This window comes from Lutra lutra, chromosome 11 (assembly GCF_902655055.1).
Source record: "Lutra lutra chromosome 11, mLutLut1.2, whole genome shotgun sequence".
Classification (NCBI taxonomy): domain Eukaryota; kingdom Metazoa; phylum Chordata; class Mammalia; order Carnivora; family Mustelidae; genus Lutra; species Lutra lutra.
Window position 1 is genome coordinate 41531004 of NC_062288.1, and position 14800 is coordinate 41545803.

Below are 14800 nucleotides of genomic sequence, written 5' to 3' on the forward strand. Positions count from 1 at the left end.
CTTTGACCTCTGCGCTATTTCCACGTTGAGCTGGGGGCTCTAGGATGTTTAGCAGCATCTCTGGCCTCTTCCCACTAGATGCCAGCAGCACTCCTCCCTCTGCTGTGACACCCAGAAATGATTCCAGACATTGCCAAATGTCCCCCTAGGGCAAACCAGGGAGGACAAGGTCTCCTTCTTTGAAAAACACTGGATTGTGAGAAGGAAAGGATGAATAACCACCAGATTGGAGACAACAAAAGAAAGGGAAATAGAAAGGAGAGCCAAGGGAGCCTGAGGAAGTTTCTCTCACCTTCCATGGGACAGTAAATCTAGACCCTGGCCCTGTGGCCCTGACGAGTGGACTATGCATATTTGACACAACAGACAGATTAGCAGGCATTCTGTTGAAGGGCCAGCTGAGGTCCCTCCGACTAGAGGGAAAATGTGCTCCTTAATGATGGCACGGCCTCTAAGAAAACTGGAAATATTTTGAGCGTTTTGCAACCACTTTCTAAAGAGACACTTTCTAATTTCTTTGGGGGAAGTAAATGCCTTTACACACTTAAACAATTTTCCTGAAAGCTATATAATATGAGAAAATAAGACTTCTCATCAGCACTCCAGAAAAAACAAGTCAACACTAAAATAAACATGTGCTAGGAAGTTAATGTTCACTCGTTTGGCACGGATGGTACCTGAACTTCACGCAGAGCTCAGACTTAAAGACTCACCTTTGGCCCTTGGGTTCCTATGCCCCGAGGCCCAGAGGGGCCTGGGGGGCCTCTGACACCAGGCTCTCCCTGAAAAGACACGATGAATGACAAGTTACTGATCTGAAACAAACAACAAGAAAAAAACCTTTATGTTGTATAGTTTATATAAAATGTTATATTTCATGTTAAAAATATTTTGTACAAACTTTCATATATAAAAATATATTTTAAAACCCAAATCCTTGAATTTGACTAAGATACTGAGCCCTTTTCTCGCAGATCACTTTCCTCTACTTGACAAAGGGAGTATTATTACCTTTTGTTTTCATTTCTTATTGCCATTTAAGTAACCTTCCAGCCAACTGATACGGGTCCATTTCAAAGCAATCAAGTCAGTTAACTTTTGACAACCTCAAAGGTACTTTTTCATAACTCCCTTCCCTGGAAGTTGGAGAAGGGCCGCCATTGTGAGTGGAGGGAGAAAGAAGAGAAGAGAATAAAAACAAACCATTGAAAGCTGTAACCCCAACCTGAACTAGTTGCTTTTAGTGTTTTATGCAACAAAAATTATGCTACTAGGGGTCAAGGATGAGCTTTGAGATATTTCTGCCCTAGAAGCAGTTGTGGTTACAGGATAAGTTCTATACAAGCTTTGCAGATCCCCTAAAGCCTTTTAGAATAGGCAACTAGCCCAGAAGAGTGGTGGGGCCTGATTAGGGTAGCTCAGGCCCTGTGGTTGGATCTGTGTGAGATGTGAACGACAGGATGATGTACAGAAATTAAAATCTCTTCATTAGCCACCTTCTGGTACCCAGAACTCTGCCCCACATGTTTGTAAAGGTTACTGGATGTAATTCAGTACTCATGACAACCCTGTGTTATAGCGATGACTAACTCATCTAACATTTCTGAACCTCAGTACATTCATCAGATATACACAAAATCACACTTAGGTTTCCTGAGGATGACAGGGAAGTAAGACAAAGAATACAAGTGTCTCGATCACAATGTCTAGAGACTGTGATAGAGACACACAATCTATTGTATCGTGACCACATAATACACAATACACAAATCTATTGAACTATGTGTAAACACAGTTCAATAGATTTTACCCAGAACCATTCAATGTTTTACCAGAAATAATTGTCTTCTTTGCCTGGGTCCTGTGAAGCCCACCCCAGATAAAATGGCTCCCTCTTTTGTGCCATTGTGCGTATCTAGCTGAGGAGGCACTTGGGAAATATTAATGCCTCACCCCAGCTGTGTGTTGTTGTTGTTGTTGTTCTAAGGATTTATTTATTTGTTTTAGAGAAAGAAAGAGAGCAGGAGCGGGAGGGGCAGAGGGAAGAGAGAATCTCAAGCAGACTCCAGGCTGAGAACAGAACCCAATGTGGGGCTCGATCCCAGAACCCTAAGATCATGACCTAAGCTGAAACCAAGAGTCAGACGCTCAATGGACTGAGCCACTCAGGCCCCCAACCCCAGCTGTTTTATTAAAGAGAAAACTAAAGTAAGTCTAACCAACTGAGCCACCCAGGCATCCCAAAACTAAAGTAAGTCTAAAGACTTACTTGTCAATAGCATAGCTATTGACTAGCAGAACTCGGAGGATGTGGAGAAGGAGGAATGCTCACAAATTGTTGGTACAGCCACTTTGGAAAACAGTTTGGCAATGCCTCAAAAAGTTCAACATCAGGCGCCTGGGTGGCTCGGTGGATTAAAGCCTCTGCCTTTGGCTCAGGTCATGATCCCAGGGTCCTGGGATCGAGGCCCCACATTGGGCTCTCTGCTCAGCAGGGAGCCTGCTTCCCCTCCTCTCTCTCTGCCTGCTGCTCTGCTTACTTGTGATCTCTGTCTGTCCAATAAATAAATAAAATCTTTAAAAAAAAAGTTCAACATCGATTTACCGCATACTAGTGATTTCACTCCTGTACCCAAGGGTAATGAAAACATATGTCCACACAAAGATTTACATATGAATGCTCTTAGCAGAATTATTCATAATAGCTAAAAACTGGAAACAACCTAAATGCCTATCAACTAAAAAAGGTGATATATTCAGCAATAAAAAGGAATGGACCACAGCTACAAGCTACAACATGCACGAACCTCAAAAACATTATTCACAGTGGAAGAAGCCTGATCTATGAGACCACATATTTTATTCCATTTGTATGAAATGTCCAGAAAAGGCAAATCTATAGAAACAGAAAATAAATCCATGATTGCCTGGGATGAGGAACAGGAACTAGGACAAGATTAACTGTAAATGGGCACAAGGGATTTTATTGGGGGGAAGAAAATGTTCTAAAACTGATTTATAATAAGTCCTACAACTTGCTAAATTTCCTTTAAAAATCATTGAAACATACACTCGGAGTGTGTGAGTTCTAGGATATATAAAATATGTCTCAACAAAATTATAAAGAAAAAAAAAAAGAAGAATAAGAATAAGAAAGAAGCCAAAGCCAGCCAGGCTTTGAAGGTAAATCTCCCAAGCTCTTTGCCTGAGGTCCCGTTTCATTCATGTTCTGTTTGGAGCTAAATAACTTCTAGATTGCAACAGTGCAAAATCATGGATTATAAGAAATGATGAAATTGTTTATCTAGCAAAACAGCCCATCCTCCTTTAACTTTACTTTCTACTTATAAATCCTAAAGAGAAAACAAGGCCTTCAAAGAAAAGGAAAAGATGTAAACTTCATTGCCAACTTAATGCTTCTTATCTCTAATTTCATAATTACCTATTTCCCTTGTGCCTGCAAACCACTTTTATGATTCTGGTCACCTGTCTCCATCTCTCCCTCATAGTCCACAACTGCTTTTGTGACTGCAGGTACTAATTATCTCCCTAACACCTCTCTCCTTCTGATTCCCAACTTTGAGTGACCCCAAGTTTCTCCCAGCTGAAATGATCACTTATCATCAAGAGCTCCAAGTAAAGAACATGTTCCTGTACATTTCTGTTGTCTCTCCTTTCTTGAGTCTCTTTACTCAAGATACGTACCTTCAGAGGGAGCATAAGTTCACTGGGGGAGAGTCTCCAGTTATCCCTGACTGATTCACACACTTGCTGCATTTTGACGCCCACGAGCCAAACAGAACCCAGGTAAACATATTTCAATAGAGTCTACCAAGAACCATTTGATGTTTTGTCAAAAGTAATTCTTCTTTGCCTGGTTACCGTGAACCCCACCCCAGATACAATGGCTCCCTCTTGTGTTGCTATTCACCTCGGCCCTTGCCTGATGAGGTTGGAAGCACAGGGCCCCAACTGGATATGGCAGATATGGCACAATGGGGAGTCTACAACCCCACCTGGAAAGCCTTCTGCTAAGAAAATTAGGACCTGTATCTGAGCAGGTCTCTAAATCTGACAACCACAGGACGTAGAAACATGTCGACACTGTAGGAATAGCATCGGCAAGACCCTCAAGGACAAGGAGCTCATCCACATAGAAAGCACAGGGGAAAAACAAAGGATGACTAACCTTTGCTTAAAAGAGATTTAAGAAGCATCTCAATCGAATGCAATGTGTGGACATCATTTGGATCCCAATTCAGACAAGCCAACTGTAACAAATTTGTAAGACAAGCTGATAAATCTGAACACTGGATGTTTGATGATACTAAGGAATTACTAATGTTTTTTAAGTTTGCTAATGGTACTGCAGTTATTTTTTTTAAAAGAGATTTTATATTTGAGAGATAAATGCTAAACCTTTATTTGGGAGATGTCTGGGATTTGCTTCGGAGGAATGCAGTGGAAGAAGGGGAAGAGGATGGTAGAACAGGATTGACCACACACTGATATTAGCTCAATTGTGATGGGTAAATAGGAGTTCATTTTACTAGCCTTTCTACTTCTACATGTACATAATAATCTTCATAATAAAATGTTTGTAACAGTATTTTTTTAGATCCGTGAATGACATCCAATAAAAACCTCACCAGTAAAGGTGAGGAAAGGCTGCCATGATGTTCACCGTTAATAAGGAGAAAAATACAAGATTTTAGAGATAGAAAGATTGGCAAAGGATGAAAGCACATGGGCGGATTCAGTATCATTAGAACTTACATATCTTTCATGCATTCTTGGTTATGTCCCAAATGTTACACACCTTTTAAAAATTTAGAATATGGAGACAGGGTAGGAGATTTTTTTTTTACTGAGTAATGTTTCTCTTATGAAAGAATTCAACACTCTACTATTCATGGTATTTTTCTTGTGAAGATTTTAGTTAAAACTTCATTCTCTATTAGTATCAGTCATACTAGCACACACACACACACACACACACACGCACCCACACACACACTGAGCCCATGTGGGAAAGCAAGTGGGAAAAATAGTTGAAATAAGTTGTGAGTGAATGTACTTTAAGCCATCCTTGTCCGTGTTTATTAGTGCTATTCATTCTCTCTCTAACTCAGTTTCCCTCTCATCATGTAGGGGTGTCTGAAGGCTGAGTGCACACCTTGTGGACTCCTTAATGCCCTTTCTGTCCTTGAACCTTGGCCAATGAACTTTGATGGCATGTTTCTCACATCATATGTGATGCTACAGTGTTTCCCTCAAATAAGCTGTCCATCTTTATCCATGTAATTGTTGACATATAGCTGTGTTTTATCTATCCAAATAATATTTTATGATCTTTTAACCTAGGTAAATAGAATCTGATATATGCATTTATTTACCTGAAACATTTTAAATCAAGTCTTACCTTAACATACTCTGCAGACATTACAGTGGGTCTGTAACATGGTTTAGGGTTGTCCCTCGGTGTTTCTGTACCATACTTTTTTTTTTAAATAAAGATTTTATTTATTTGACAGACAGAGATCACAAGTAAGGAGAGAGGCAGGCAGAGAGAGAGAGGGAAGCAGGCTCCCTGCTGAGCAGAGAGCCCCATGTGCAGCTCAATCCCAGGACCCTGGGATCATGACCTGAACTGAAGGCAGAGACTTAACCCACTGAGCCACCCAGGTAGCATACTTTTTAATAGATGGGAATATCAAGTACTTAATGAGCTACGGGAATCCACAGAAACAGTGTCTCCCTACTATGGTGTGGTCTTGATGATGTATTCTGTCTTTGGTTCCTTTGGCCATGTGGCCCTAGAAGGCCATAACACCCAGTGAGGGCCTACAAGAGGACCATGGTCCAGACTCACTTCACCATTTGATAGCACCCGGTCTGCCACAATGCAGCACCAGTGGTACCTACGAAAGACATTCACCATGACACTTTCAGATGTATGATTTTATTGTCAGTGGATGGCATGACAATCGTAAACAAAAGGAATTATGACAGGCACTTGCACAGCTGGACTTAGCTTCCCATGCAAGAGCTGAGAGTTACTGAAGCCTGAAGAGGGAGCCCTTGCATCAGGAGATAATAAAGAGCCCTGAAAGCAAATTCTGGAGTTGCCCTTTTTGACTATATCCACCAATTTTGTAAGACCGCATAGCCTAAGTCCTAACCCTACCGTCCACAAAACAAACAAACAAAACTATTTAGATCGCCCAGAGCTTCCTCTTGGCTCACAAAAGGAATTCTAGACTTGAGATACTCCTTCCGTTTTCACAGGAAATGGTCAACTTTAGAACTAACTCCCTGTAGTACTTGTAGATGTGAATTTAACAAATGATTCAGTGAAAGTTTCCCCTAGACCATAATCTTGCAGAGTGGTTGATTTCAACACCTTTAAAAATCATACATAATCTTATGATGGCCCTGGGAACCATTAATACCGCAAACTTCACTTTTTAATAGAAAGGAAAAGAAACCAAACGCATTATCACATTCATTCTTTTTTTCTCATTGGTAAACCTGTGCTTTGATAACATTAAAATTACAATAATTAATAATAAAATAAATAATAATTAACATTTATTAAATGTATTATGTGGCAGGTACTTTTCATTCATTATCCCAACATCAGCTTACTTCATTTTATAGAAAGGAAACTGAGACTTCCAGATAAGGCTACATGATTTCCTAGAAACCATGCAGCCAGCAGCAATCCAAACCCAGGTCAGACTCCAGGTCCCACCTCCCTTCTTGGTGTTGGCAAGAGCTGGAGGCAAAATGCTAAAGTCTCCATTGACTTTCTTCCAGCTACCATTTAATGCAAAGACCATGGGTCTTTTCCTAAGTCCTTTACCTCTTTTCCAAAGTCCTTTTCCTACATTCAGTTGGTCACACTCTCTCAAGGAGAGGAAAGAAAGCATCTTCATAACCACATCCCTGAGGTGCCTCCTTAGCACAGTAGGCAGCGCATCAGTCTCATAACCACATCCCTGAGAGGACCTCACCACATGTACAGTGCCCAGCTGTCTAAGGCTATCCTCTCCCTCTCCCCATTGTTGCCACTGCTCTGTTTTGTGGTTTACCCCAATGTCTTTACTTAATCTCTTTCCAGATCTTCTACCTATACCAATTCTTATTTTCTTTCTGTATCCATACTGCAACATACTTGATTTGGCAGAGTAAGGCACACTGTGATGACTACTATGACATCAGTGTGTTAGAATTCATTCAAATGTTTTATAGACATTCTTCCATTAATTTCTCAGAATAAGCCTGTGAGGTGGGCATCATTATCCAGACCACAGAGGAGGAGGCTTAAGTCCCAGGGAGAGTAAGTAACTTGCTGAGGTCACACAGCGAGTAAGTAACAGAGGTCCCCTCAGAGCAGTGAAAAGGAAACAATCTATTATACCTTCTGGATTTTATAAGATTTAAATACAATGTTTGAGAAGATAGTGCTCTTCAAGACAAAGCAGCCCAATGAGACTGCCTTCCCCCACCCCCACCACACACATAGACGAACGAGGCTCTAATCCCTGCTTTGCCCTTGGTCTATGCCTGTTAGGTCCCTGTCACTCTTTGGGAGGACTGTGGAAACAGGTTACAGTTATTCTAAAAGGGATTTCATGCTTTTCTACTTGGGGGACAATGAAAAGCAAACTGAATTCACTATGAAAAGAATGAGCTGCCAAAAAATTTCCCCAGGAATAGTACTCAAGATTTTACTAAATGATGAAACCAGGGAATGACTGAGTTTCAAAATAACTCATAAGTCAACATGATGATTAACAACTGCCTCATGTTTCTTCCTTTCTGGTTTTGTATTTTTTAAGATTTTATCTATTTATTTGAGAGACAAAGAATGAGAGAGAGAGCATGAGAAGGGGGAGGGTCAGAGGGAGAAGGAGACTCCCCACTGAGCAGGGAGTCTGATGTAGGACTCGATCCCAGGACTCCAGGATAATGACCTGAGATGAAGGCAGTCACTTAACCAAATAAGCCACCCAGGCGTCATCATTTCTCGCTTCTAAATAAAATTGAGATCTAACTACAAAGGCTTCAGTTACCGCAAACATAAGCACCGCTCTGGAATGGATTCTGTAATGAACTTAGGCACTGGTCTGGTAACTCTGCCGTACCTGCCAGGATGGCCATGGAAATTTAGCTTTCTGTAAGCTTCTGAATAGACAACTTGATACTGAGAATGCATATTTGTTGTTGACTGGCCTTTGTCACAGCACTCAGTCACTTCTCACCGACACCTTTTAATGTGAAAAGGGAGACAGGAACAGTTACCAGCCCAATTATCAGGGAGATGTGAAAATAATGAAGAAGGTGCTAAAAAACAAGCACTCAGATCATGATAACATTTGCTTTAGCATATTTTCCCAGTGTGTTTTCAAAATATTTTAAATAATTTCCATTCTTCCAACTAATTTCTCTCCTTAGAGCTTTAATATTCACCCCCAAGCTTCAGTGTCTCAAAGTCCATGATAATTTAAAAACTTGCTTTAGGATGGTTGCGGCGGCGGGGGGGGGGTGTTGGAAGAGGAGAAGACAATCAACAATTTGATTGTTTCTTTTCTCAAAGATGAACAAAAGATTCCCCTGTGCCAAGGTGCTGAGAATATCATTGGAGAGGTAGAGAGCCTTTCTTATTTAGCTACATTGGGAATCTTGAAAATAGAAATACTGATATTGTTCCTAATGACAGAGAGAAGAGAAGTCTCTCTTGTAATGATAGTCAATATAGTTTCCCACAGAGGGAGAGCTTCTCTAGTCTGAATTACTGAAAATAAAAATGTGTTGATGGGTGGCCAATGCTAGGAGGATTTATTGTGTGTCTCCAGGGCTGAAGGAAGAGGTGGTATGTATGTACTGCTGGGGAGAGAAATGCAGAGCTAGGAAAACAGCAAGGAGAGATGAAAGCAGCCTTGAAGGTCACAACACAGACAAATACGGCTCTGATTTTAAAGAACGTGCATGTAACTGAATTGGGGAATAACCTTGAAAAGTCACCTAGTCAAGTTTTCCTGGTCTTCAATGTGACCTTTTCTGAAATCTAAAGGTCAAGTTGCTTGGTATTTCAACTTGATATGGATCTGGCTCTAATTAGTCCTGGTATTGAGCTGATTATCTTGCCTGTCACAATTTTGCAGTCCTGTTATGGGAGATGGGTTTTTCCCGCTCCAACCTGTAATCACAGATGCTTAACGTCACTGTCATGAAATCTGTATCCGAGGCCAGCCCTCCTTGTCAGAGACTGTCCAAAATGGAGTTTCTTGTCCAGTCCATGTCCACCAATGGAATTCACAAATTCCTAATGCAGCTCTGTGTGAATTGCTCCTCTGTTCTGCCACAGCCTATTGGTGGTGTGCACATGTGTGAGCCATTGCAGAGAACAGAGGGGCAATTCAAATGCTGGGAACATTTTTAGAATAATGACACTCGGTGGAATTTCACAGAGCCTTGCATTTTAATTTATGACTATGGACAATTTTGTCAAATAAAGCATGTATTTACAATACGCAAATATTTAAAGCTTTTAAAAATTGTTTAACTCTTCTGGGTTAATGTTTACGTAATTTAATTCATTAATGTTTACATAATTTAATTCATTAATGTTTACGTAATTTAAGTTTGGACGATGGTAAAGGTTGGCTGGCTGGAAAGGAAAAATAATCTGACTGTATGCCGAGATATCTGGAAGATAGCTTTGAAAATGAAGCACCTGCACATCAGGGCAAGTCAGTCTCTCTGCTCTGATTTATTCATTCATTTCATTTGCATTCATTCACCCATATTCATAGTCTCCCTTTTACACATGAACACAATATAGTATCAACACTGTTTCTCTTGTAAAGGGGCAAGGTGTTCAGCCTTTCTGCTTCCTTATCTCCTTTCCTATAAAACAAGGGAGTTGTTTAAAATGCAATGATATCCTGGAAATATTTAGGTAGTATATAATGTCTATTGACATAGTATACAATAATAATAGCAACAACCCAACATATGCTTCCTGCCCACAGATTTTATTCCAAACACTTGATGGTGAAGAGGCCCCTTGAGGGCCCTAACAGGCAGGTTAGAGACCTTCTGTGCTTACTGTCTTTCCTGACCCCAGCTCACCTGCTCCAAAGTTTCAGGGAAGAAATGGCTTCTTCTCTGATGAACTAGCACACCGAAGGGGGCTAAAAGAACTGAGAGAGGTACGTGGCAGAATGTACCTGTCCTTACGGAGCTCAGGAGAGGCACTCTTTGCATGTTTCTTCTAGGAGGCCAAGGGTAAACTCTCACACTCAGAGATATCAGTGGCTCAGCCCCTGGGTCCCATGTACCTCTTGAGCCTTTGCAGGTGAAAATACAGGAGCAAAGAGTCAAGTGAGCTTCTCAAAGGCAGGTGAGGGTCACATAATGATAGTCCCCAAATCACAAGGCATCTTTTTTGTCTATAGGGGTTCAGTGAAAAAGTACAGGCAGCACGAAATAAGATCCTTGAGCTTGCTTTCCCCATCAACAAACAAGTCTGGGTCCGGGGAACTGGGCACTAGGTGAGTGCTTCCCATTCAGCAAGAAAGTAAGTTGTCAGTTTCTCTTCCAGGCATGTTTCAAAAGCAGATTTTAAAACTGTATCTCCTATCTACTTAGAAATGTAGTTTTCATAAGAATTTTAGAAGTCTTTCAGAAGCCCTTGTCAAAATTCAGATGCAATTGAAGGCAACTGTAAATAGAAGTACTATAACCACTGATGTCATATGGAATTCTTCCACTTGGAAAAAAGCCAGAGAGTACTACAAGGGTGCAAGATGTCAGGGACTGCTTCTGATAGGTTTTGAAACATAGAAGCTTTGATTCTAATGTCTGTGTCATATGCTAAACACATGTGCCCTTAACTAAATAGCACCAAAACCTACCATAAATTGTCAACCTTAATGGTTTCATCATTTCAAAACACATTTGTTTTGTAAGTTAATGCGCTTTTAGGCCAGAATTTTAAGGTGACTACACAGAGTTTAAATGAAAAACATATCTGATATGTATCTCTATACAATTATATACACACACAGACACACTCCCACATACTTACAATTTCTCTGGTATTTTAAGTAAGAATGAAAGGAGGTGAATTTTGCACCCGTTTGAGACCACTGCTTTCACTACCATTGACACCTTTAGGTACTTTGAGGGTCTCACCTCCACTTTACCAAACCAGAAGAACAAAGTTAGGTGGAATTAAACTTTTCCAAATATCTCTCTTTCTTTACTTGTGTGTGTGTGTGTGTGTGTGTGTTTCCAAAAGTTTTCTTCAGAGAAAAAGACGACATAAAGACTTTAAGGCCTCTACCAAAGACGAGAGATGATATTGAAAATTATTTAAAAGCTGCTGTTTGCTTTTAGAATTTCCTTTATTTCCAAGTTTGTGATCCAAGTTCTGTAATTCTAAGACCAGCTTGCACAATTTCCAGGATAAAACATTTTCTCAGCAGCCACAGGATGAGGTCAAAGAGAAAATGGAAAGGCAGCTGAGAGTGGGTTGGGGGAGGGGGGAGGCAGATCCTAGCCAATATTCTCTCCTCCCCTCAGCTAGGAATGAGCTGTCTGATGCTGCCTCCCCTCAGCCTTCAGTCTATAGATAATGAGTCTCCCTTAATACACATCTATGGCAACATGTAGGTTGTTTCAAAAAGTAAAACAGGCAACATAAAATTTTGAAGGAACAAGCTTTTTCTTGACTTCCGCCTAAAATGTACATGATAACGAATATAGGGGACTTTCAGAGAAAACCAGTATATGGAATCATTTACTAAACATTTTAGTTTGTATGTTAAATGACCTGACATAATAGAAACAAATTTAAAAAAAAATATTTTCTGTGTATAATTGCTTGCCTTTATAATCATTGCTAAATGTAGAATAGTAACTTAATAGTATAATTTATATGTATATGTATACACTATGTATACTTATCTAAATATGTAGATATTGACTATCTATCTATATATATAGTATATATATCATAGATATATACTATGTATATTATCTAAAATATAATAATCTATTCAGTGGAAGTATAAATGATCATGTTTCTATTAGAATACAAACACATTCCAATATACATTTAATACATTTAATTTAATTTATTTAATACATTTTATTTCATGCCATATATTAAATAAGTTTCTACTTTCCTCACTAAAGGAAATTTACATAATAATTTATATAATAACAAAAATTTTTACCCATGCTCCACTCAGAGCAGAAAGCAGCAAAGTTTACATACTGAAATGTCTTCCAATTTTTAAATTTTAACATTTGACAGATGACTATGCTTTAAGGAAAAAAAAAGAATACTACCATACCCAAGTATGCTTCCTTATCTCCATACCTTCAGTATGGTTTATTGACACTGTCAAGGTATGTTAGAGGATTGGATTCAGTTCTGAGTCAGAGCAAGCCAGAACCTTGATAAAAGTATCTCACGTGTGCTCCTTTGTATAGTTTACATATAGTTTACACAGTACTTTCAGACACAGCCTCTCCCTGGGCTCTCGTGATTATGCTAACAGAGATGGAGGAGTCAAGCTGTCCTTTACAGACAATATTTAGTGCCATGGGTCTCCCACCTTTCATTGTCCCAAGGAGAAGGCAAAAGGGCCACTGCCTCACTGTACAGAAGCATCGGCAAGGTGATGTCTCTCCCACAGGCTGGGGCAGAGACCAAAAAATCAAAACAAGAAGCTGACATTGAGCAATTAGAACATCTCTCTCTAATGACCCGGAAGCACTTGAAAAACTAAGTAGATATGTTTCTACAGACATGTTTTCTCTTTAGGGTAATAGTGATCGTTCATTCACTTTCCACTCACTCAACATGTTATACAGCCCCTACTGGGTGGCATGGCTACTTCTGGTGCCAGGAATTTGGCAGGGATCAAGACAAAGAGCCTACCTTCAGGAAAACATACACTCTGGTGGGACACACAGAACAGTAAATGAGCAAGATGGTTTGAAAAAGTGGTTTTTCTGTGGAGGACATATGCAGGGGCATGTGAGAGTGATGAGTGAAGGGAGAGACGATTGTCCTTTGTTTAGGCGATCAGGCTCAGGTTAGGCAAGATTTGAGCTGTGGCCGTACGAATGAGCCATCTTGACAGAGCCAAGACCCAGAAGCAAGAATGAACTGAAATAGGGTGGGCCAGTGTAACCCACAAAAGGCAAAAAGGAAAAGGGGGTAGGAACTATAATCAGGCCGTGAAGGGATACATAGGTCATAGGAAGCGGTAGGATCTTGTTTTAAGTGCAGAGAGAATCCATCAGAGTGTTTTTTGAGAAGGAAAGTATTATGATCTGATTCCTGGTTTTAAAAGACAGCTCTGCCTGGCAGATAACAGAAGGGCCGAGGTAGAAGAGGGAAGGCCCAAGGAGGGGTTATTTTAATGGCCCAGACAAGTGATGATGGTGGTCTGCCCTGGTGAAGCAGAAGGAGAAAAGCAGCTAGAATCAAAATGTATTTTGAAAAGAGAACTGACAACATTTACCGAAAGACTAGACATGGAGGGAGAGGAAAAGGAAGGGACAAAAATGACTCAAGTCTCCTGGCTTGGGCATGAATGAGATGGGTGGTGCCATTTATAGACTTATGAGGTAAAAATCAAAATTAAATTAAAATTTGGGCCTTAGGTTAGAGATGTCTGTGAGAAATCCAAGAGAAGTTATATGGTAAGAAACTAGATGTGTACAACCAGAGCTTAGGGGGAAAGACAGAAATCTGAAAGGCATCAGCATATGAGTAGTGGTTAAAACCATGGGGCTAGATGAGATCACCTCAGGGAAGAGATGTCTAAAGGAGAAGGAGGGCTCTGGACGTAACTCTGCCTTTGGTACAGAAAACAAAGCATCAAAGGAACCTGAGAGTTGCTACCAGAGAAGAAGGAGAAAATCCACAAAATTAATCCATGTTCAAATTTGTGTAAATTCCCCCAGGAAGTCCATAGTTGAAGATAAATAACTATCAATTATTTAGATGCCACTTCTCTTCTATTATGTCTGATAAAAAACATTTCACCATTACCAAAGTCACTTACCTACAAAACATCTTCCTAGAAGCTACAATGTTGCCTACTTTAAAATCTTACCTTTGCTCCAGTGTCTCCCACTCCACGTAAGCCCATGGGCCCAGGGGGTCCTGGTAGTCCCCGAGGTCCCTGAGATGATATAATAAGGAAGAGAGTGAGCATTCTTGTCATGCGCAGTATTTATCAAGAAGGAAGGAAGGAAGGAAGGAAGGAAGGAAGGAAGGAAGGAAGGAAGGAAGGGATGGAGAAAGCATGTGGAGGGAAGAAAGAAAGAAAGGGAAGGAGGGAGGGAATGAAGGAAATTGCAGTGATGTCCATACTTACAGCCACGCCAGGATAGCCATCCCCTTTGAGTCCTGGAGCACCCACTGGTCCTCGAGGTCCTTGGGCCCCCTGCGTAAATTCAACACTGCGTGACATCACAAGACTAAATGATGAAACATCTGGCAAAACTTAAGCACAATACCAACTCTCTATGGCAAACATGCACTCGATAAGTGCAAAGGAATGATTTTAAAAATTTTAGAAGGGAAGTCTACCACATATGACAACTTGTTTTAAGTATCTCTTCATAAGTCTTACCTACTTGTGTTTGGTGGGAAGCATGGGATGAATACAGGGAATATATGTGAACCTTACAAAATCCTCTATAGGAAACATATTCATAGGGATTAAAAATGACTGATCAGTGATATTTTAATTTTTAAAATTAC

The 14800-nt window shown here is 40.3% G+C and overlaps 1 protein-coding gene and 1 long non-coding RNA gene across 3 annotated transcripts in view; one reads left to right on the forward strand and one right to left on the reverse strand.

Annotated features, from left to right (window-relative positions):
• Nucleotides 1-14800, forward strand: part of LOC125081116 (uncharacterized) — a 126827-nt gene that overhangs the window by 87993 nt on the left and 24034 nt on the right. The gene's annotated exons all lie outside the window — the stretch shown is intronic.
• The window catches only part of COL28A1 (collagen type XXVIII alpha 1 chain), a 151583-nt gene that overhangs the window by 50311 nt on the left and 86472 nt on the right, over nt 1-14800 (reverse strand). For both annotated transcript variants that reach the window (XM_047695594.1, XM_047695593.1), the window contains exons 24-26: nt 14412-14480; nt 14148-14216; nt 714-782 (exon numbers count right to left, since the gene is read on the reverse strand). In XM_047695594.1, the coding sequence (XP_047551550.1) occupies nt 714-782; nt 14148-14216; nt 14412-14480 (207 nt within the window). The remainder of the gene's footprint in view (nt 1-713; nt 783-14147; nt 14217-14411; nt 14481-14800) is intronic.